General features: G+C 49.2%; 3 protein-coding genes across 3 annotated transcripts in view; 1 reads left to right on the forward strand and 2 right to left on the reverse strand.

Moving 5' to 3' along the window:
- Positions 1 to 6,566, reverse strand: part of Duox1 (dual oxidase 1) — a 32,290-nt gene extending 25,724 nt beyond the window's left edge. Inside the window, exons 1-8 of the mRNA XM_027421992.2 lie at positions 6,509 to 6,566; positions 4,155 to 4,238; positions 3,529 to 3,693; positions 2,548 to 2,735; positions 2,190 to 2,391; positions 1,864 to 2,030; positions 1,394 to 1,454; positions 1,193 to 1,289 (exon numbers count right to left, since the gene is read on the reverse strand). Of these exons, the coding sequence (XP_027277793.1) occupies positions 1,193 to 1,289; positions 1,394 to 1,454; positions 1,864 to 2,030; positions 2,190 to 2,391; positions 2,548 to 2,735; positions 3,529 to 3,693; positions 4,155 to 4,238; positions 6,509 to 6,566 (1,022 nt within the window). The remainder of the gene's footprint in view (positions 1 to 1,192; positions 1,290 to 1,393; positions 1,455 to 1,863; positions 2,031 to 2,189; positions 2,392 to 2,547; positions 2,736 to 3,528; positions 3,694 to 4,154; positions 4,239 to 6,508) is intronic.
- Positions 6,567 to 16,128: 9,562 nt separating this feature from the next.
- Duoxa1 (dual oxidase maturation factor 1) lies at positions 16,129 to 19,262 on the forward strand. Its single transcript, XM_035446753.1, has 5 exons — positions 16,129 to 16,243; positions 16,870 to 17,004; positions 17,264 to 17,477; positions 17,711 to 17,928; positions 18,556 to 19,262. The coding sequence occupies exons 1-5, from the start codon at positions 16,198 to 16,200 to the stop codon at positions 18,807 to 18,809; spliced, it is 867 nt and encodes a 288-aa protein (XP_035302644.1). The 5' UTR covers positions 16,129 to 16,197; the 3' UTR covers positions 18,810 to 19,262.
- Positions 19,263 to 19,894: 632 nt separating this feature from the next.
- Duoxa2 (dual oxidase maturation factor 2) lies at positions 19,895 to 23,340 on the reverse strand. The gene is made up of 6 exons (XM_027421995.2): positions 23,182 to 23,340; positions 22,129 to 22,186; positions 21,568 to 21,702; positions 21,093 to 21,306; positions 20,627 to 20,841; positions 19,895 to 20,292 (listed from the first exon to the last, which is right to left on the reverse strand). The coding sequence occupies exons 1-6, from the start codon at positions 23,326 to 23,328 to the stop codon at positions 20,099 to 20,101; spliced, it is 963 nt and encodes a 320-aa protein (XP_027277796.1). The 5' UTR covers positions 23,329 to 23,340; the 3' UTR covers positions 19,895 to 20,098.
- Between the last annotated feature and the right edge of the window lie 149 nt (positions 23,341 to 23,489).

The following is a 23,489-nucleotide window of genomic DNA, read 5'->3' on the forward strand; positions in this document are numbered from 1 at the left end:
TGCTCTTTTGAGGGTCTCTCACTGGGAACTAGGATTTGACAATTAGGTTGGGGTGACAAACCAGCCACCCCCAGGGATCTACCTATATTTGCCTTCTCAACATGGGAATTCCAAGCTTGAACCATGACATCTGTCTTTTTACAGGATGTTAGAGAGTGAACTCTTCAACTAGGAGCCTTGTGCTTGAGTGGTGAGTACTTTTATCAACTGAGATATTTCCCCACCCCCTGCCTTCTTATAACAATATAACATAAATGCTGTTTACATAGTCATTAGATTTTATTATTTCAGGAAGAATGGCCCTAAAATGTTTGAGTTTTTAGTATAGCAGGAACTGTTCCATATACTTAAAATCTGAGTGGATTGAGTAGATAGAGAGTTTTAGAAGGGCTTATTATACATGTAGACTATATATATATATATATATATATATATATATATATGTGTGTGTGTGTGTGTGTTTATATATACCTTTATTATATATACATATCATCGACACATACTTTTATTATTTATATGTATCACCTATCCATAGTTTTATTTGTATGTATGCATACTTTCTTTATGAGAGAAGATCTCCAGTAACCCAGGCTAGCCTTGAATTCTCTGTGTAGTAGAAGATAACCATGAATTCTGTTCCTCTTGCCTCCATCTCCTGAGTGCTGGGATTAGAGACTATAAGGACGCACCTCTTCTTTTCCTTCTTTCCTTCCTTTCTTTCTTTTGTAAAGAGGAAATGTCCCCGCTTCACCTACACTGGCCTTCTGAGCTCAAGCAATTCTCCCACATCAGCCCCCCAAGCAGGTGGGACTACTTTAGAGACACAGGCCACTGCAACCAACTATATTCATACATTCCTAAAGGATGTAAACATTTCTCTTTTGATCAGCCAAGTATGTACTTCTGTTATCCAGCCTAGGAGGCAGGGGCAGGATGATCTTGGCAAGTTCCAGGCCAGCCAGGGCTACATAGTCCTGTCTCGAAAAACCAGCAACCAAACACAAACAAACAAAACACATGATGTGGGCTACAGACAACCAACACCATGCACAGTGGTCTATGCAAAAAATTTTTTTCTTGTTCCTCCATTTTCACTATTATCTCTAGAAACTAGCTGCTTCAAGCTAATACAACCGTGTCCTGAGGTCTCCAGAAGAGTCCAAGACACAAATATATGAGCCCCCTCTCCTACCTCATGTAGACCCCAGGAGGCACCATGGTAGAGAAGAACTGCTCAGAGGCCACCACGAACTCTGGGGAGATGCTGGGGTCCAGAAATGGATGGTATCCTGAGTGAAGACGAGAAATGGACACTAAGGCTCTAAATCTCCACACCACCCTTCCTTCAAAAGAGACTTAGTAATTTCTCAGCCTTCCTCCCCAATCCCCTCACCTGCATACTCTGGGGGAGTTCTCTTCAGGAAGCTGGGCAGCCACTCATACATCGCAATGTTCTGAGGATCAAGAGGTAAAGACACATGTGTAGGGCTGGGCAAGGCAGCGTACTGAGCCCAGGGAAAGCTTAAGTGTAGACATGAGGACCTAGCAAGGCCGATGATTGGAGTAAAGATTTTAAAACAACAGCACCAAAGCCAGGTTTTTCCAAGAATTTATTGAGGAGCATGAAATATTAAGTAATGATCAAACCCAAACTTATCTGGCATAAACAGAGCTTTGCCTCTCTATCATGGACTGTAGTTTATCCGGCTTTTCTGGAAGAGGGGCCATCTGGAAAGGGGCTCCTTTCCAAGATGGCCCCTTTGGAAAAGCATCATTGTCAAAGACTGGTGAAACTTTGCCAGGGAAGCCAAGTCTCCCTGGACCCTGCATACAGGTGGGCACGGGGCAGGTGGCTCCACTCACCTGGTAGGTGGCAATGACCCTCTTGCGTGCATGCTGGAACAGCTCCTCATCCCCCCAGTCTGGGTGCTCCTGGGCCAGCCTCCTGGCACACAGGTTGTGGTAGCGAAACCACAGCAGGCCCAGTGCCTGCAGGAAGGGCTCCCTGTTCCCGCGCTGGGCCCCAAAGCCTGCATCCACGTGGAGACAGGGAAGGGGGTGGGCAACAGCATGAGCCAGGGGAGCCGGGACCCACAGACAGACCCCTCCAGCCCAGTCCCACCCACCCACCCAGCCAGCAGCCTGATGCCTCCAACCCTGTGCCTCCTGCCAGGACCCCACAATCTCACCATACAGCCCCTGCGGCCCTCCCTGCCCTGTGGCAGGGTCCGGTGCCATCCACATGAGCAGTTGGTCCTGGGACTCCCGCGGGAATGCGGGGTCGGGCCCTGATGCCAGCTGTCCTCCTGAGAAGCTCCTCAGGGAGTCGCTCCAAGAGTGAGAAGAGCCATAGATGGCACTGCCATCCAGCCAGCCGGTCACCTGGTTGATCTGTGGGGACGTGTGGGTGCATGGGGTCAGGTACCTGGGGGTGGGAAAGAGCCTCACCCTGCTCAGCCTTCCCAGCCAGATCCCAGGTCTCCAGTGGGTCCAGCTGCGGACTCCCTTCCCGCCTGCCTGCCCTCCTGCCTGTCTGCCTGGCCTCACCAGGTCCCGGGGGTTGCTGGGGCTCTGTCCAGTCTTGGGATCCCAGAGGCTCCTCTGAAAGGGCAGCACCACGTTCCCGCGCTTGTGTGGATCGAACACGGGATCTCCACGCGGGATGTAGATGTTGAGGAACTCCGCGGGGCAGCCTGGCGTTTCCACGCTCACCAGGTCGGAGAGCACATGGTAGCCTGCCCATAATTCAGGAGGGGTTGCTGGGCTAGCCAAAGGACATGCTCTTCCCTGTCTCAAGTATGGCGTCCTTCCCCCACTTCAAAATAGTCATCTCCTATTGTGGGCAAGTCCAAGCCCTGACCTCCACATTCCCTCCCAATTCTCTTTCTCCTGGCCTTCTTGTGCCTACACCTGCTCTAAGATGTTGTCATTGTCAGTTTGGCATTCTCCTTGGTAACTGGGAGGTGTTCAGTGATGACGCCTTAGTGGGCAGGGCGGTCAGCACCAGCTCCAACACGCAGCTTGGAACCTCCCTGAAAGCCTGCAGCCAAGCAGGAAGTCACATGGAAGCCAGCATGGGCACCAAACATGGCCAGCTGAAGCCATCATTGCTATTGGACTAATCACTAGCCCCCTGTCACTGAGCTTGTGACACCCTGGCACCTCCATATAACCCTCTCTCTTGAGGTCGGGAACCGTTCTCTCAGCCTGTTCTCGGAGCCACTGGGGCAGTAGGGTCCCAGGGACAGCCTGTCATAGTCTGAGCCTCAACCCTCACCCCAAAAGGAGAGATGCCCCTTTCCTTTCCTCCATGCCCTCCTCCAGCACAAGAAAGACTGATGCCCCGTCAGACTTCACTTCAGCCTGGGTCCTCCCTTCTCCTGCTTTTGCCTCTACCCTTTTTCATGGCTTCCTCTTCCATCTCTCACCCCCACCCTTGATTCTCCATCACATCCTCTGCATCCCATGACTCTTAGACACTGAGGCATTCAGCTCTGGCTATGCGCCTCTGGAGGCTGATGTTCTCACCAAAGAAGACACCCAGGACTGTGCGGTTCCGCAGCGAGGGCTGCCCAGCAGGACCTCTCATAGCCGTGTTGCTAAGGTCTCGGGGGTTAGGCAAGTGGGGTTCTCTCAAGGGCTGGTACACACCATCTGCATAGCTGGCTGGAACAAGGCGCTGCAGCCGAGAGCCTGGCATAGGAGAGATAAAGACAAGGATAGATTTCAAGTGTGTGTGTGTGTGTGTGTGTGTGTGTGTGTGTGTGTGTGTGTGTGTCTGTCTATCTGTCTGTCTGTCTGTCTGTCTGTCTGTCTGTCTGTCTGTGAGTGCAGGTGCCTGTAGAGGTCAGAGACATCAGAACCCCTAGACCTCTAGTTACAGGTGATTATGAGATGCTGGACATAGGTGCTGGGATCTGAACCCAGGTCATCTGTAAGAGTAGCAAGTACTCTTAATCACTGAGCAATCTCTCTGCTCCAGGGAGCATTCCCAACCTCTTCTCTCAGACTTCCCTCCATACCTTGAATCCCAAAGCCTTAGATATCGGCAGCCTTTGATGATACTTTCGATAGTCTTTTGTGATACTTGTCAATCCTCCGTCTCCACTGGAGGGTACCACCTTGGTGCTTGGACTAACTTTGCCTTCGCCTACCTTTGCTGCCCCATCTGTGCTCCATAAGGTTGTTATACCATCCGTCAAATCGCTGAACCTCCCAAGAAATGGAGTTCTGAGCTCCTGTGTGAAAATAAAGGGAAAGCAGTAGCTGTGCAAGTGTGTGCTTTTATGCGGAGCCAGGGATCAGGGCCTGCAATTCCGTACTGGGAGGAGAAGGAGGAAGAAATACAGCCCAGAGGGAGAAACCAGGGCAGAGTGCTGTCTAAACTAAACTCAAGCCTGCTCTTTAAGCCACCCAGTGAGGAAGACTTGACTACTAAAAGGGAAAATGGTGTGTGAGCATGCGTGCAGTGCCTCTAACAGATGGCCTCAGAGCATACGGAGAACAGCGGCAATCTGGAAGAGGACACACAAGCTCCGACTCCTTGTATTTCAAGTCCTTGGGAGACACAGCAGGACAAAAGTCGCCCCTAGCACTCAGATACCATGTGGAACAAGAGCCAGTCACACCCTGTAACTGAGAAGGACAAGTCATTCTGTGACCCATCACTGGGCAGGAGCAGTGTGAAGAGGGGCTTGGCTCTTTCCACTGAGCAGAGCCCCAAGGCAGGGGTGTGTTACTGCTACTCTGGTCTTTTTCCCAGTTTCTTGGGTGAGACCAAGGACTGATCATTTGAATGACCTTGCCCCTTCCTCCTTGGAACATCTTGTCCCTTTTTTCATGTTTCATTCCTCCTCCTCCTCCTCCTCCTTCTTCTTCTTATGTGTTTGGGTGTTTTGCCTACATGTATGTATGTGTGCACCACACACATGCCTGTTGCCCACAGAGGCCAGGAGAGGGCGACTGACCCCCTGGAATTAGAGTTACGGACAGTTGTGTGCTGCTATGTGGATGTTGGAAATTGAACCCAGGTCCTTGGAAGAGCAGCCAGTGCTGAGCCTCCATTCCAGTCACAATTCCTGTTTATAATGCTTTTGTAAAAACTACAGTCCTTGAGGAGCATTTGGCTGTTAGGACAAGAAGGGAAGGTCTAGAGTTTTCTTGGTCAGTAGGTCAGGTGACTAGCCAGATCCCCATTCCCCCCAAACTAGAAACTTCTCCACTCACCTGAGTGAATGGAAGACAGGGCTCTAACAGCAAGAGGAAACCCCATTCCTCTTATTGTCCTTAATCCCAAGATAGGATTCCCAAGCTGTGGGTCCTGCATGCTCACTGGCTTGCACACACAGCCTCACATACAGACACACTCAGGAAGGAAACTAACTAAAGCTCTGATATTTGAACCTGGCTAAAGATCTAGGACCGTAGGACAGCCTACACAAGACCTCTAAAATAGGATGAACTGGTGGTAGGCTAAGGAAGGAGTCTTCGGGGAAGAGTATATCTTAGTGGTAAGAGGCAATCAATAACTAGGGGATAAAAATTAAGCTCCAAGGGAAGGAGGGCATTGGAAAGAACTCAAATGTAAGCAGTTTTGCCAAGGGAGAATGTAGGGTCCATATCACTTTCCTGTCACCGGCGGCCAGGAGGTGCTACTTCACAAGGTTCATCTTCATTTATCATTTTCCAAGATGCAAAACACCTCCAAGATTTGCTCTTGTTTGCTTGTTTTGAGACAGTCTCAAGTAGCCTGGGCAGACCTTGAACTCATTATGTACTGGAGGATGACCTTAAATGGTTGATCCTCTCGCATCTATCTATCTCCAAAGTGCTGGGATAGCTGGCGCGTGCAACCTCCACCACACCTGGCTAGAGACTTGTTCTTTTTAGCCTACCTTGTGCCATTGTGGGTCCACTTCCCTCTCCAAAGCTCTGAATTATAGGGAACAGCCACTAATTCTAAAGCTCTCAGACTTCTAAAGGTGGAATTACTATGGTCATACAGTGTTCTTATGCTATTATTTTATTTTGTGCTTTCTTTTTTTCAGCACTGGGGATTAAGCCCAAGGCCTCATGTATGTTGGGCGAATGCTCTCCTGCTGAATTATGTCTCCTGCCTAAGAGCACTTTATTTAAAAAAACAAACAAACAAAAACAAAACAAACAAACAAAAACACTAGGGACTCCTCTTTAGCTTTGGGTTCAACTTTACCCCCAAAATGCTTTATTGTCTTATGTGTCCACTCAATCTTTCCTACTTCAAGTCAGGAGATCTTAACTTATCAAAAAGGATAGAAGACAGAGGAGAAAGAAAGGGCCCTATACTAGAAGAAATCATTCTATTACATACCCATTTATTCAATAGCTAGAAACAAAAACCTGGCATGCACAGTGTATTATATCTTCTTGAGATTAAAGATGCAGAAACAATAGGACGCCTCCCTGGAGAAGACCAGAGGACATCGGTTCCTCTGCTCCTATGCAAGCTTCTTCTCCAGTCTGTACTCACCCAAACAGGTCAATGTCCTAACCAGGAGGATCCAGGCCAGAGCTAGGTGGAAACCCATGATGAAAATGGTAATGAGGGATTAAGTGTTGGAATACTTCAAAGTAGAGACCTGGACAAACACAGGATAGAAGAGTGAGGCTCAACTGTTCAAGGGAATCAGGATAAAGCTTGGTCAGGGCCTCTAAGAATCAAGGCTGGGAAGCTGGGCCCATATGGCTTGGGCGGCAAAAGGCAAGAGACTCAATCTCTTTAAAGTCCCTCGATCATTCAACAAATAACTGATGAGCACATGCTGTGTACAGAACTGACCTGGGCTCTGGAGACTAAGTGATGAACAAAACAAAGCCAACCTTGCCCTTGCTCACTTTAGTTTCTGAGTAGTTGAAAACCGTTGCCTTGGCCCAGCTGCCCACACAGTCTGCTCCACTGCCAAGGCCTGGCTTGGGAGGAGGTGGCTGAGGGCTCAGGTTGGCTGCTCATCCTCTGTGTGATCTGAGGTAAAACATTTATCTGAGGCGACCTTATCATCCTGGTGGTGAGTGTGCCTGAACTGTTTGCCTCCCAGCATGATGATCAGAATCTGGGGTGTTGATGAGCCTGAATTCAAACCTAGAAGACTGGCAGGTGTCATGCAAATTCGACAGAGACTGAAGCATGGCTCCTGGAAGTAGACTGAAGAGGAGCGCTGCATCAGCTGCTTGCTTATGTTTTAGTCCAGCTTTCCCTCCACAAGCCAACAAGCTGTGTAGGACAACAGGGAAACAGAGGCAGCAGGAGGCTCATGCCAGGACTCCTCTGGCAAAATTTTGATGAGGTCCCAAAGACAACCTGAAGGTTGGGGGTAAGGTGGTGAAAGTAATGTGTTCAGGGAAGGCCTCATCTTCAGCCAGAACTCCTGAACGGCTCTCCAAGAGTCAAAGGAGAGAAGCCAGCAAGTGGCCTCATCCCCTTTCTGTCTCCTACTAAACAAGAGAAAAAACCTAGACCCTGCCACAGCCCCCAACTCAGTATTCCATCTATCCTAGAGATTCTTTCAGCTGGGCTCTGAATAGTTGAAGTGTTGAGCTGGATGTGGTAGAGAGGCTGGCCATGATTGTGCCTCCCTAATCCAAATAGTCTGATCTCTTTCCATTTCCAATCAAGTCTTCAGGAACCTGGACCCCAAAGGTAGATAGCACTCCATCTCTAATGACATGTGGGCTTTCAGGTCACCCTGTGGGGACACCCTAAAAGGGAGCGTGGCCATGCTGAAAACCTCTCTGTGGGTAGGTAACCCTTAACAGTTTACACAAGACACTTGGGTGTGGTAACTTCCTAAACGATCTGGAACTGAAGGCACAACTCCAGGGCAGTGAAGCCCCAGGCAGTGGCAGAATCTGGGATAGTACAAGCCTGCCTGGTTCTCGCCCCGCATGGCGGTGTTTCCAGACCATTGTCTTAGAATGGTTATTCTGTTGCCCCGGGGTGGGAATGAGAGGACCATGAGTTAAGACCACAGAGATTTTTAACCTGGAAGGCGAAAAGCAGGGAGTGATGCCTGTATACTGAAGACCCCAAAGTCCCTCCTTGGCATGATGTGCTGGTGCCAAGGAATCTAGGTCACTCAACATACTCAGGACCAGATGACCCGGGTTTTTCAAAACCTCAGTGTGCTGAGTTCAGACCTTAGCAAGGTCCCTTTTAGCCTCCGGGAAAGATTGGAGGTACGCGAGGCTACAGTTCCCATTCTGTTGAAAGGAGGCCCACCGGTGCTCCTTTCCCTCTGCCCCCGCCCTTAGAGCCCCCTCCCTCGGAGCACCCATTCCTGCGGGCCAGGAAAAAAACGCTCTTGGATCTGACCTTAGCCTCTGGTTCCCCAGCCTGGGACCGCGGATTGGCTCCGCTGGCTCCGGGTTCGCTGTGGCCCGCTCGCTTCTGGCTGCCTCTCCAGCTCTGAGCAGGGGCGGGCGGGGCTCGGGGCTGAAGAACGGCTAGCGCGTCGGGCGGGCGTCGGGGCGCTGGGGCGGGGCACAGTAGGGCGGGATAGAGGCTGGCGCGGGACCCGCCAGGGCGCTTCTAGAGGACCTGAGCGAGCGTGGAAGGTGAGACCACGGGGATGCTGGGCTCATGCGGTGCCAAGGGTTCAGTCAGTGTGGCCATGTGGGAGGATGGAAGGGTAAGTCTCCCTCCACAAGTTGGAGGGGACCGAGGAGAGAGTGGAAGATCCGAAAGGGTGTGGGACAGGCGGGCTGTCCCCAAATCTTTACCACGCAGCCGGTGTCAGGGCTCTGAATCAAAGATAGTCACCCAACACCTACCTACAGATCAGACCTGGCTCCAAAGCAAGGTTCCCAAAACCTGTAAGTCTGGGTTATCCAGGGTTCCTGGTGGTGCCTCCCAGGTCTCACCGTCCTGAGAGCCTGGTCACTAGGTTTGCGTTGCAGCTGTCCCGGGTGCTGGTGTAGGTAGGGACTAGGTCTCGGGTGGATACAGGGGGCACAAGAGCTGGAGCATTGTCCTAATACTCCAGTCCGTCTGGTGTCTGAGCGCGGGGTACCAGGGCCGAGAAAGTTGAAAATGACTTGCAATGGAAGGCGGGGAAGACACCAGGCCCGGTTTGTGCTGTCATAACCTAGTCCACAATTGAGTTAGAAGAATGGGAGGTTGGAAACGACCCTGGAAGGACAAAGTGCATAGTTTTGGTGGCAGGACATTGACGTATGGACCTGGTTCTGGCCCTATTCCCACCACCAGGAGCGTTGCAAGTGAGTTCCCAAAGGAAGAGACCAACGGCGCAAGGTATCTGAAAGAGGAAGGTAGGGAATCACGGATCTTGTGTGGGCGGGCGCAGGGTCTATGCGGTTTCCATGTCATCAGACTTTGGAGTGCTGCTCCGGTACCGACCCCTAGGGGCGCACTTCTTGAGTCTACGCAGACCAAATCAGATCACTGAGGGGTGGGGATATAAAAGAGAAAGTTTGACAAGAAATTAAGAGAAGGCAAACTTCTTAAGGCCATAAAAGTCACGAAATTTGTCGACACTGAATCTTTATTTCTCTTAACTGGAGTCCGGGTAGGTTGGATTGCTTAGCTCCCCGTCCCTGAGTTCATTACAATCCATCCCTGCGGAATTCTCTCTGCCTCTGTCTCTCTGTTCTGTCTCTCTGTCTCTCCCTCTGTCTCTCTCTCTGTCTCTCCCTCTGTCTCTCCCTCCCTCCCTCCCCCTTCCTCCCTCCCTCCTCCCTCCCTCCCTCCCTCCCTCCCTCCATCTCTCCCTCTTACTCATTCACCCCACAGACACACATACACACACCTTTACCTGAAAAGGGCTCCCTTTAATCAGAGCTGTAAATTTTCAATGGGTTTTACTTCACTCAGAGAAATAAACTATCACATTCTAGTAGCCATGCATCACCCATTATGTGCTTGACAATATTAAGTATTTCAGATAAGCTGCCTTTATAGGGAGCTAGAAGTCCTTTCTTTGGGGGGTGGAACAAGGGGCAGAGGAAGGCTTTAGGAAGAAAACCTTGTCAAACTTCAGGAGAGGTTCCAGATCACCTACCAAACTCATTGACTTTGAGCAATGACACTAGGGCTTTACTAGGCTGGGTTTTCTTCAAGACTGTTAAATTTTATATCTACCCACCCATCATATAAACACTGGAAATCCACTACATCTTGTTATAGATAAGGACTAGATAACTACATTGTAAATACTACTGAACATGGGGAAATGCCTTTAGCACTTAAAGGGTGCCCTCCAGACCACACGAGAAAATAGAACCCCAAAGTGAGGGAAATGGCCCTTCTTGGGGAGAAAGCACCCAAGTCATCACAGGGGCCCCTGTGAGGAACTACAGATGTCTGTGTTACTGAGCAACAGAATCCAGGTGCTCCCTTCTGTCTGTCTGTCAGTGTTTATGTAAGTTGGTAGGTATGTATTTGACTGTCTTGTGCCTGTCTCTGTGCATCAGTGTAGACTACATGTATATACCAGTCATGGCGGTGATCTGAGGGACTGGCGGTTATAGTTAACATTGATGTGAGATTTTGTTAGATTAGAACCAGTTCTGCTGTCAGACTCCATTTGTCAAGTCTGAGAGGGAAAGATGGTCCCAAAAGAAACACAGGCTTTGTTGGAAAAGCGGGTTCTGCAGCTTTTGTTTTTCAGTCCACCTCTTCCTACAGGAGCTATGTTTGCATAATAATAAAACCAAATTAGGATCAGTCATGAAAATTCAGCTTTACTACATCAGGCAGTGTAGAATAAGGAATATCTAAGTCAAGAAATTGCACGGTGAACGAAACAGACCAAGCAAAGGCAAATTGTAGTCACCAACTATCATTTGCTCTAGTCATCCTTAATACATATTTTAGAGAATCAGAAATGTTAACAATGTCCTTCTGTACTTGAGATACAAAAACCCCTTTTGTTAGTGTTTCTTTGACACATCATGTTAATAGAGATGAGCCATGCTCACAAAACTTTTATAACCTCTCATTAAAATAAGCACAGGAATACTAAGTATATGTGATTCTGACCAAGTTGCATTAAGTTAGTTAATATCTGCTTACATTACAAATACCTGTTGTTGGAATCCAATCATACAATGTGGGTTCTTCTTTAATTTTTCATAGCGTGTGTGTGTGTGTGTGTGTGTGTGTGTGTGTGTGTGTGTACATCCATGCATGTGTCCTATGGCATGAATGCAGACATCAGAAGACCACTTTCAGAAATCAGTTCTCACCTTCCACCATGTGGCTTCTAAGGATCAAACTCAGATTTTCAGGCTTGGCAGCAAGCACCTTCACACTGATCCACCTCACTGGCCCTAATACGAGTTCTTTCTATGAACACTCTTGTTTTATCTTAATTCATATCTTCTTTCTTCTCCTCCTCCTCCTCATTATGATTGCTTTCACCATCATTATTGTTATCATATAGCCTTAGATTGCCTGGAACTCACTGTGTAGATCAGGTTAGCTTAAACTCAAAAAGGTTTGCCTGTAGCCGGGCATTGGTGGCGCACGCCTTTAATCCCAGCACTCGAGAGGCAGAGGCTAGCTGGTCTGTGAGTTCGAGACCAGCTTGGTCTACAAGAGCTAACTCCAGGACAGCCTCCAAAGCCACAGCGAAACCCTGTCTAGGAAAAAAAAAAAAAAAAAAAAAAAAAAAAAAAAAAAAAAAAAAAAAAAAAAGATCTGCCTGCCTTTGCCATTCCGAGTACTGGGATTAACAGAATGTGCCAGCATGCCTGGCTATCCTAAAACTAAGACCTAAAGTCTTCTAAATTGTATAACCCTTCTTCCTAAATAGACTTTATTAGAGATGATTTCAGTCTGGGCATCATAAATAAATATTTGCTATAACAAAATAACATATGCTTGACCATAAATGTCACTAGGCCAGCAAGATGCTCATTTGGTAAAGGCACTTGCTGGCTATGCCTGACAACTTGAGTGAAAGCCTCCAAACCCACATAAAAATGGGAAGAAAACCAACTCCCCAAAGATGCCCTCCCACTTCTATATGCATGATGTAGTACGTATTCACACACACACACACACACACACACACACACACACACACACACACGCGCGCACACACACACACACACACACGCACACACACGCACGCGCACACACACACACTAATAAATAAAAACATTTAAAAATAAAATGTTACTGTTAATTATTTTATTAAAAAACAGTTCTAGTTTTTAAAATTATGTGTATGGGTGTTTTGCAGGTATATATGTCAGTGTACCATGTACATGACTGTTGCCTGTAGAGGCCAGAAGAGGGCATTAGATTCCCTAGAACTGGAGCCATGGACAGTTGTTGAGCTGCCTGTGTGGTTGTTGGGTCCAGGTTCTCTGCCAAGAGCAGCAAGTGCTCTTAATTAACCTCTGAGTCATCTTTCCAGCCCCTTATCTATACATTTTCAGCTGAACTTACAATGTATGCCTAATGCTCAACTAAATACAACATTTATGCTTTTGTCTTTACTATTCTTAGAGACTCTAGCTACTAGAAGAGGATTTCTAGACAGTTTTTTTTTCTTTTTTTTTTGAGATTGAGATGTAGACAAGGTTCATCAGATCCCTTCTTGTGCAGCTTTTAGCCTTGTATTGGTGGCACTCAGCTAATGTGAGTGAGAGTACAGTGTGGGTGCTGAGGGAACATAGCTCCCTCTTGTGTGAAGACTCAGAAGGAGGCGCCCCTGGGAAGAACTCATCCATATTCATTAATTTGATCCAGAGTTTGATTAGAATGTGTTACATGAAGATGATGCAAAGATGGGAAGATTAATCTCTGCCCTCAAGGAGACTCTGTGTCAAGGGGAGACAAACGCTCACAGTGATGGAGTAGAGTAATTATTGTGATCATGAGATATGCTCAAAACACAACAGGAGTGATAGAAACCTTCCCTTTGGTCCAATGACAATAGAGGGAACTCCACAGAGAAGGTAACTGAGCTCAGACTTGAAGTGAGAAAAGGCATTTGCCAAAGGGGAACAATCCAGGTAGAGGAAATAGCACATACAAAGGCCTGAAAGCTTGAAAAGCTTGTCAGCCATGGAGAGGGGAAGAAGGGGCACTGCCCATAAAACACTTTATATGTGGTAATGAGAAACTTAAATTTTACCCAGGGCAGAGAAGTGAAATGATTGCATTTTGTTTATTAGAAACTTTTTTCTTACACCAGGCAAGAGAGAATGAGACTAAAATCAGCAGTAGCAAAGGCAGCCAATTTCAAGAAATACTCAGGAGGTAGGATAGCCCTGGTTCTGGCATCTTTGACTAATAGATCATGGTGAAGCTAAAAAGAAAAGAAAACAGAAGAAAGAACAGCAGAGAATTCCATTAGGAATTCCTGTTAAATTTGGGATATCAAAGGATATCCAAGTGAAAAGATTCATGAGGTAGTTGGTCCTTTTGAGTTTGGAGCTCAGGGAGATATTTGAGAACTATAAGTCATGGGAACAGATGAGACTACCCGGGCATTATTTTGTTTTGTTTTTGAAAGAGGGTCTTCCCTTAGCTCAGTCTAGACTGGAACTCTCAGTCCTCTTGCCTCAACCTCTTCAGTGCTGGGGTTACAGGGGTGTCAGTGGGTCAAGGCAATAAGGAATAGATAAGAACATGGAAACACCAACACAAACTATTCTGTCAAAACTCCTGGCTGTGAAAAGAAGACAACAGGACCAAACAGTGAGTGGAGATCAAGAAAGTTTCTTTCTCTTGTTATCTGAGTTGAGAGAAGTTTGAGTCTATCCTTGGGAGAAGAAGGCTGCAAAGAATGAAAAACTGTGAGGGCACACAGGTGACTGATGGTAAGGTGGTTGGAGAGCAACCGGGTGTGTGTGTGTGCAGGAGAATCTGCAGAGCTGGAGAAAGGATAGGCACTGAAAGGTTCAGGCATTATGCTGGCCTGCCCCTGTTACCTGGTGGAATCCACTCAGGCAATACCCTGGTCAGCCCAAGGTTCCATGGGAACTAAGTCTACACGCAGGTGCAGAGGACCCCTTTAAAAGATAGGCCCCTGCCCATTTACGCTCTCTCTCTGTTTCTCTGTTTCTCTGTCTCTCTGTTCCTCTGTCCCGCTCTCCCGTCTCTCTGTTTCCCCACTCTGTCTCTCTATGGCGACCGGCCATGGCGGTCAGCCATTTACCCTGTTCCTCTTCTTAGTCTCCCCATTCTGCCGGGCCTTATAATAAACTTATAGTCAATATGTCTGTCTCAGCAATTTCTCTTTTCTTCTTTTTAAACAAAACAATAACAGGCACTTCTCCAGGAAGGAAGAGTTGAGCACTTAAGAAGAAGGCAAAACTTTCACATTAAAAACTGAGGCTGCGGTTGTACAACTTGCCCAAAAGACAGGATTAAAAACTAAGCTATAGGTCTCTCTGTCTCTTTGCCTGATACCATAGCACTCCCTGTTTGTTCCCAACAGATCCTCATAATGGCCCCCTGAAGTAAACATTATTATTTCTGGGTTTTTCCCCAATAAAATTACATAGAGGTGAAGTTGCAAAAGACAGAGGCAGAACGCACACCCTATGGAGCTGCTTGACTCCAAAGCTGCTTCCTTTACCTTCCCACTTAACAAGACTGTCCCTGCTCAGATTAAATTGTGGGTTCTCCAGGGTAACATGAGTCCCCAGTGCAGGTCACACTTGGAAGAATGAGCAGAACTGGGACAGTGAATCTAAAGGTTTGTGTTTTTTTGTTTTTTGGCCCCTGATTTTGAGATCCCTGAAGTTGGGTGAATCTGACCACAATGGCTGTTATGGTTTAATTGACTATACTTTCTTCATGGTTGAGAAATAACAGTGTGTCTTACAATTAATTCTAAAAACTGATGAAATGGCCAGGTATCATCTTACTAATGTCCTGCATACAAAGGGACAGACAAGAGTCAAAAAAGCTCTAAGATCAATCAAGTGACCAGCAGAGAAGACCAAAGCCAATGTTCAAGTATTGCAATGGGGGATACGAATGAAAGAAAAGGACCTTTGTTGGTGATATATGGAATAGTAGGGCATCTGGTCCCAGCACTGTGCCTGATGGAGGGCAGGTATTCCTGCAATGCCAAGGCAGGCTGTTTTGGACTCACCAGTCCCGGGAGCTAGGGTGCCTAAGCCGGCTGGGCAGTGTGGGTTTAGGGATCAGCCCCCGCTGATGTACGTGGACTGTACACTTAACAGCTTTTTGGCCTTTGTTCCTTTAGAGACTGAAAAAGAAAGGCAGTCTTTCTGTAATCTGCACCATCTCCTACCCTTATGTCTTTGTTTGATAGTAAATACAATTCTTTTTATGTTCTGTCATCTGCCTGTGCTAGAGCCTGGGAGGGAAAAAAAAGACAGTTCTTTATCTTCAGATATTCCCAGAAGAAACAGAAAAGGCCCTAATTTAGAGGACTGAGTTTTTAGGAGAGGACCACGGCGGGGGGTGGGGACTGCAGAGACTGATTGCCAAGACCCTAAATCTGTCACAGCCTAAAGATGGGGGGATGGATGATGGCTGGAAGGCAGTGGAATAGCAGTAATGGTAGTGAAGATTGGAAGGCACCCCGCCCCCCAAAAAGGACTTCAGAGATGACAGATCTGGGTTGGTCTATTCTTTGAAGCATCCCCAGCCCCACTGCAGTGTTGGGTACACAGAGGGTACTCAATAAATGCCTATTATTGCAGTATCACCACTCTGCACACCCCCAACAAAATGGCTGCTCTTGGGCACACACTGCCCTTCTACACTGGCCCCAAGCCAACCTTTCCGATGGACACAGCTTTGGCTGTTATAATCACCATCTTTCTGACTGCACTGGTCACCTTTATCATCATCCTGCCTGGCATCCGTGGGAAGACGGTAAGAAACAAACCCAGCCCTGTAGACCCCAGTCCCAGGGAGGACTTCAGCTTCAAGAGTGAGGAGTCCAGACTCTGTCTAGAGGGAGACTCAGGGAAGGAACCCCAGTGCTGAGAAAGCTCCATTACCATCCCTAGTGCAGAGTCCCGCCCCCCCCCAACTCAGGGAACTAATAGACTGAGCATGGTTTTGTGCCAAACACTCTGATCTTAGTTGGCCAAATAGACTCAGCTGTAGATCCCCTGTCCCTCCCCATCTTAGGAAGGGTGAACACGCATGGAGGGTTATGTTTACTAAACCCACCCCCTCTGACTCTGACTCAGAGGCTGTTCTGGATGCTACGGGTGGTGACCAGCTTATTCATCGGGGCTGTGATCCTGGGTGAGTGCCAGATGCCACAGACTTGGGCAGCTGCCCCTGACTGTGAAGTTTCCTTTGTGGCCTGCCTCTCTTCTTTTTGTTTCTCCATAGTGGCCACTGATTCAGGGTGCCTTCCAGATCCAGCCCACACACCTCTCTCACTATGGTTTTAGCCCCTTACTCTTCCCCTTGCCCTAAGGGTGTGGGCCTGGGAAGTCCTGGAGGAAATATCTTTTCAATCTTGCTTCTGTTTTTATTTGGGTCATAATGAAGGTAGGCAGGAGGACTCAGGGGGAGGGGTTGTTTGTTTGGCTTCTATGATTAGGGGAATAGGAAAAACATCATTTTTATTGAAGTTGTCTGTGTTTGCCCATCGTGGTCTATGTTAATGCTTCCTTACCAGTTGCATGAGTGGCTGTCCATAAATGGGACTGGGAGGGGCAAGCAGGGTGAGAGTATGGAAAATTTTAGATTCTGACCCTTTTCTTCATTCCACAATAGTGGTTGGCAGACTTAGTATGAGCCAGGCCTGGGCTAGTGAATGGGTATACAATTATGACAAGTTCAGACATGGAGCCCTTGCAGCTTTCCTTGTGACTAACCCAGTAATACTCAGACCTTTCTGAGTTGCTACTCCCCAATCCCAGCTGTGAATTTCAGTTCGGAGTGGTCTGTGGGCCAAGTCAGCACCAACACCACATACAAAGCCTTCAGTCCCAAGTGGGTCAGCGTGGACGTGGGACTACAGATTGGGCTCGGAGGAGTCAACATCACACTCACAGGTGAGGGTTCTAACTCATGAAGGAGGGAAGGCCCTGCTTGGTGTCTTTGAGATGTATTTTGTGTGTTGTGTAGAACTACCATGTGCCTAGCACTGGAGCTTAAAAGTGTAAGAGTTGAGGGGGTAGGGAAATTCAGAGCTGTCTCCTCTGTCAGCTGTCAGCTCTTGGCCTTCTGCCCAGTGTGAATGAACCCCTACCCAGGTGAATAGTCCAATCCAGTTCTTGGGTTCCTGCTAAGCACAGTTACCCTGTTCCTCAGGGACCCCAGTGCAGCAGCTGAATGAAACCATCAACTACAATGAGGAGTTCAGGTGGCGCCTGGGTGAGAGCTACGCAGAGGAGTATACAAAGGCACTGGAGAAGGGACTTCCAGACCCAGTGCTCTACCTGGCTGAGAAGTTCACCCCCCGAAGCCCATGTGGCCTGTACAACCAGTACCGCCTGGCAGGACATTATGCTTCAGCCATGCTGTGGTGAGCATGGATATGGGGTGAGATGACCCCTACTGGCCTAAACTCAGGCACAGATTCTCTAGCATCATCCCAAACTGGGAGAGGCTGGCATCAGTAACCTTAGTTCTTGGTTGGGAAGCCCACAGGCAAGAATGCCCCTTCACCTATTTGGGACAGCCTCCATCTGGGCCATCCAATCCTCTCCAGCAGGTAGAGGTGCCTGGGCCAGTCCTCACTGCATCTTGGCTCTCCAGGGTGGCATTCCTCTGCTGGCTGCTGGCCAATGTGATGTTGTCTATGCCGGTGCTGATTTATGGGGGCCACATGCTGCTGGCTACTGGCCTCTTCCAGCTGTTGGCACTTACCTTCTTCTCCATGGCCACATCACTCATATCACCCTGTCCCCTGCGCTTGGGCACTGCCGTACTGGACACTCACCGTGGGCCCGCTTTCTGGATCACGTTGGCCACAGGTGAGACTCTTCCCTAAAGGTAAGGGCTCAGGTGGAGGCGAGGGACTATGGTGTTGGTGGGGTGGAGGGTCTGCTTCTATAGGTCAAGATGTCTGTGTCTTTTTTAGAGCCCCATCCTTTTTAACTCCCTCATCTTCCCGCTTTCTCTCTCCAGTGCCATTTCCTCTCCTCATCCATGCTCACCTCTCCCTAACTCTCTTTACTCAAGCCCTTCAAATCTTCTGGTTGTGTGTCCCCTCCTGCATCCCCTAACCACAATTCTCATCTTTTCCCAGATCTCTTGCACGCCCCCACCTCACACTACTGCAAATGCCCTAAATCAATCTGTCTCACAGTTTCATTCTACTGTGTTCCATCTATTCACTCATGTCTTCTTCATGTCTCTTTCTTTTGCTCCCATCTATCCCTATTTTCAGTCTGTCTTCTTCTCTCTCTACCTCAGTTTGGAGTATGAAAATTCAGGACAAAGACCCATACCAGCCATGTAGACCCTAGGTCATTCAGTTAGCTCTTTGAATTCCAGTTACCCCGAGGCAGGGCCCAGACCCCCCCCCCTACAGAGTTCTAGTGTTCTTAGAAGATGTTCTTGGGAGGACCTACTAGAACACATGTCACCTTCATCCTCAGGACTGCTGTGTATTCTGCTCGGTCTAGTCATGGCAGTGGCCCACAGGATGCAACCTCACAGACTAAAGGCTTTCTTCAACCAGAGTGGAGAGGACCCGGTGCTGGAGTGGGGCTCTGAGGAAGGGGGACTCCTGAGCCCCCGCTATAGGTCCGTGGCTGAGAGTCCCGAGACCCAAGACATTCCCATGTCAGAGGCTTCCTCTGAGATGTGTTTTAAGGAGGAACACATCAAAGAGTCTGACTGTGCCCTTTAACACTCCTCTACTGATGGCCACTGGAGTTTCCAGACTGGCTCCAGACCTCATTGGAGCCTCCATAAAACCACCAGAACAGCCCAGGAGGTGGGTTTGGGTTGTATCAGATGCCCAACTCCACTTAAAACAATAGCAGAAGTTCCAAGGTTCTGAAGAGATGTCAGCCATGTCCATAAACTCTGCTATTGTGGCGAGAACACAGAGATGGCTCGTATTCTGCACAACCACCACCCTCTTGGATGCTTTGTTTCTTCAAGGTCAACCTCCCTCTCAACAAATATTTTGGGCATCAAGTGGTCTCTCAGGACCTATCACTTGGTTTCTTTGGGGGGGGGTCTGGGCCCCTCCCTTTTCTTTTTCTGTTGTTTTCACAGCTTTTGTGACCTCTGGGTCTGCATTGGAAGGAGATCTTGTTCCAGTTCTAATATTAACCAGTTGTGTGCTACGTTGTCATTGAGCTTCAGTTCAAAATATGCTGTGTAAGATTATAGGACTTGGGAAGAACCTTTGAAAAAATCCATATATATATATATATATATATATATATATGATTTTTTTGAGTATTTTGAGTATTTTGTCTGCATGTATATCTGTACACCACTTGCATGCAGTGCCTGAAGAGGCCAGGAGAGGGCGTTGCAGAGGTCCCTTGGAACTGGAGTTACAGGGAGTTGTTGGTAGTTGTCATGTGGGTTAGTACTCTAACCCCAGTACCCTCTACCACTGAACCATCTCTCCAGACCCCCAGGATTTATATTTTTATGCCTTGTTATTTCTCTTTTAGCTCCCAGGCACAAACACAAAGGAAGTGGGAAGAATTAGCGAATCAACACCAAAATCCTAAACTTTCCCAGTACACCCAGTTTGACCAGTAGAGATTTGGGCAGTGTGACCACCCCGCCTGTCAGTTCCTCTCGGACCTCACTAGAGGGCGCGGCTCTCCCAGAGCCCTTCTGTGTTTCTCTGGTTTCTCAGCCCCTGAATACACAATACTAGATTATGGCTAGCCTAGCGAAGCTTCTCGAGGTTGAGTGGTTCCCAGGGCCAAGAAAAGTCAAGGAAATGGATGGACAGGAGAATTTTGAAAAACAAACAAACAAGCAAAAATTTATTTACAGCTCTCGGGAGAAATTCATTCCCTAGAGTAAAGGGCACATCCGGGGCGCCCCCTGGTCCTCCTGCGTGGGCGTGCAGTTCCCTAGACTCAGCAGCGCTCCTGGGGCGCGCGCCCTTAACACTGTCCAGGTTTGCGGGATCCCAAGGAGGTAGGAATCCGGAATAAGTTCTCCTTACAGGACAGTGGTAATATTTAAGTCTGGGGTCGCGAACTGCTTGCGTTGCGGGTTATCGAAGATGAGAGGCGAGTTTCCTTTGGCCTGACCCCTACAGTCTTTGTCGCTTTGATCCAGAAAGGTTCGCAGAGCGCTGGGCTTAGTGTAGTGCAGAATCACCACCACCGCTCCGAGGAGGAGGCTCAGGATGCCTGCACGGAGGGCAGAAAGACAGAGTCAGGGGTGCAGGCGCTCCTCGCCGGCATCTGGACCCCATCCCCGGAATTTCCTTACACACACACACCCTCAGAAAGAACGCTTATGTGTATTACACGATGCAGGGGTTCTCACACTAACTGGGGCAAGATACTGAACCTTCCGAACTAGTTCTACTCAATCGTGAAATGAGAGTAGCAATGCCCGCCACACCTTCTGCCTGCTATAGAGGGGGAGAAATTAAATAAGAACTCGTTCTATAGGAGGGATAGCGCACATCCTTTACGTATCCCGGTCACCAACACCAGACGCGCATCCCTTGGTGCTCACCGGTGGCCAGCGTGACCCAAAAAGAGGCGCCGTAGTGAGGCGTGAGGGTGGCGGAGCCCAGGCGGAAGGGGCAGAGCGGCACGCTGGAGACCGAGGCGAAGGCGAAGACGGCGAAGAGCGTGAAGGCGCTGGTGGTGAGCAGAGCCAGGCCTCCATAAAGTGGGGCGGGCATGGAGAGCAGCGCGTTGGCGATGATCCAGAAGCAGAACGCCACCCTGTGAGGGACCCAGGCAGCGCGCCTTGAGCGGGGTTCCCGGGCCAGACCTGCAGGCGGCGCAGGGAATCCCCGGGAGAGCCAGTTCCTGAGCGCCCGCCCGCCTGCCCGCCCGCGGTGGCTGGGATTCCCACGGTTTTATTGCAGAGCGCCAGACAATCCTGTCCACGAGGCTGTAGTTCCAACGCGCTGCTCCCCAGGCCCAGCTCTCCAGGTCACAAGCACCCTGCTCCATCCCCACCAGACGCTCACCACAGTGTTGCTGCGGCATAGTGTCCGGCCAGGTGATACTGATGGTACAGCCCGCAAGGGCTGCTGGGCGTGAACTTCTCCGCCAAGTATAGCACTGGGTCCGGCAATCCCTTCTCCAGAGCATCAACGTACTCCTTGGTGTAGTCTTCGTCCAGACGCCACGTGAAACGCTCGTTGTAGTCAATGGTCTCGTTCAGCTGCTGCACTGGTGTTCCTGCGGGAAAGCGTGGGGTCAATGCACTCTGCAAAGCCAGGGACCCGGAAACTGAACACATTCAGATAGTGAACAAAAGGTGGGGCAACTGTCGGGAAAGAGAAAGATTATATGGTAATTGGGGGAAAACCCAAATCCGTGTCAATCAAAGGTTTTCCGAGCTGGAGGGATGCGGAAAAGTCCTCTAACATCCCATGGCACTCGGCTCTGAACCATGAGATCTCCCAGCCCCAGGAACTCACTTTGCCCCAGCCTCCTCACCTTTGAGTGTAATATTGACTCCCACCAGTCCCACATGCAGACCGACATGGACTTGAACACGCGCTGTACTGAAGGCTTTGTAGGATGTATTGGTCCACACTGCCCCCACGAACCAGTCTCCACTGAAGTGCACAGCTGTGGGGAGATGCACACAGTGACTTGTGGGTGAGGGTGAGAGAGGGAGGGTGGAACTGGGGAGTGCTGACGGGACGTGGGACAGAAAGATGAAGGCACAGGTCTGGGGACCTGGTGTAATAACAAGGTAAGAGCAGAAGAGTGGGCATTAGCCAAGAACAGTGGTGGAGACGCGGGGGTGGGGGGGTGGGGGTGGGGGTGGGGGTGGTAACCTGGGCTAGTAAGCACTCCTCAAGGTCAGCCTAGACTGAGAGACAGTCTCACAAAACAAAACAAAACAAAACAACAGCAAAAGAACAGCTAGGAGGTGCCAGAAATAGGCGCAAAGTGGAAGAGGAATGGTGAAACCAAGTTAGTTCGGCATTTCTCAGTGCCATCTGCCGCTCCCTCCCTACGCCAACTCCTGTCCCCACAAGTTCCACTCACCCACAATTTCTGCACCGATGAAGAGACTAAGAAAAACTCTCACCAGCCAGAACCAGCGCTGTGGGAAAAGACAGACCCTCAGGTCAGGATTGAGTACTGCCTACCCCACCCTCAAGACCTCCCTTGACCACTCCATCTCAGTTGCATTTCTGACTTTTTGAGGCTGATGTCACGCGTGCTTTTCTTTCAAGTTCCTCTAACCCCTAGCATTTGTGCTATTTTCTGGTCCTGTGCTTACATTGACCATTTCCCCGCCCTATTTTCAGGTCCACATTTCTTGGCACTCTCTGACCACCTTTTACCCCCAGCTGTCTGGCGCCTGGTCGCAACCTCTAGTTCAACCACTGCTTGGTGAGGCTCAGTGAGTTCAGAAGTGCCAGGCAGGTGGGGTCACCTCTCCCAGAAGAGGGAGGCCCTAGGACCTGGTTGTCAATGAGAGGAACTGTGGATATTTCTAGATGTGCCAGTTACCTCCAAAACCAACAACAACAACAAAACAATGCAGAAAAAATTGAAGGTTTTCTCAGACTTGAAAAAAAATATACAGTTCAGGATATGGGGGCTGGGAGCATTTAAGGGAACCGCCCAGGGTTGCTACAAGTTTGAACCCTCTGTGGAACCCTCTTCAACCGAGCACAACAAGGAAAAGGCAACCGTCTAAACTGCCCGTGCCCATCCTCTTGGCCAGCTTGTTGTTCAGAGGACAGGGCAGGGGTGCTGAGGTGTTCAGAGAGAGGTGGGAGGCCCTGGCAACACCCGAAGCCCGGACTACTGGGCTGGTTCCCACTTTTCTGCAGTAGCTTCCAAAATAAGGCAGTTGGAATCTCTTCCCGGTAAGTCCTGCACCCGGGGTTATCCCTCTCCCGGTGAGGAGTCGATTATGCGCCAGACTTCTAAATTTGCTGTTGTTGATCCTCAGCTTAACTATTCATGAAGCATCTTCCTTCGTCTTGTCTGTCCTGAGTCTCCGAGAAATGCTCTCCGTATCGCTCTCCCACCCCACGGCATGAGCTTCTAGAACCTCTCCAAGGAGAGCTTTTAGTACCCCCTTACCGAGTGGCCACGGATCCCAGGCAAGATGAACAGGAAGCTGGCCGCTAAGCACAAGAATACCACAATGACAATGAGCAGCGGGACACTGAAGCCCGCCGCGTGCCTGGACTGGGGATAAAAGGGCATCACCCCGTCCCACGCAGTCATCCTGAAAGAAGTTCAAGAACCGCTCTTATGAGTAAACGAAAGTCTGAGCCCCGCGGCTCTCCTAAAAAGCGCAGAGGCGGGATCCTGACGCTCTGTTCCTAGCTTGGCTGCTTCGCGCAGCCTGGTAAAGAAACACAGACCCCCCCTTTTTATAGGAGCGT

This window comes from Cricetulus griseus, chromosome 6, assembly GCF_003668045.3.
Source record: "Cricetulus griseus strain 17A/GY chromosome 6, alternate assembly CriGri-PICRH-1.0, whole genome shotgun sequence".
Taxonomy (NCBI): domain Eukaryota; kingdom Metazoa; phylum Chordata; class Mammalia; order Rodentia; family Cricetidae; genus Cricetulus; species Cricetulus griseus.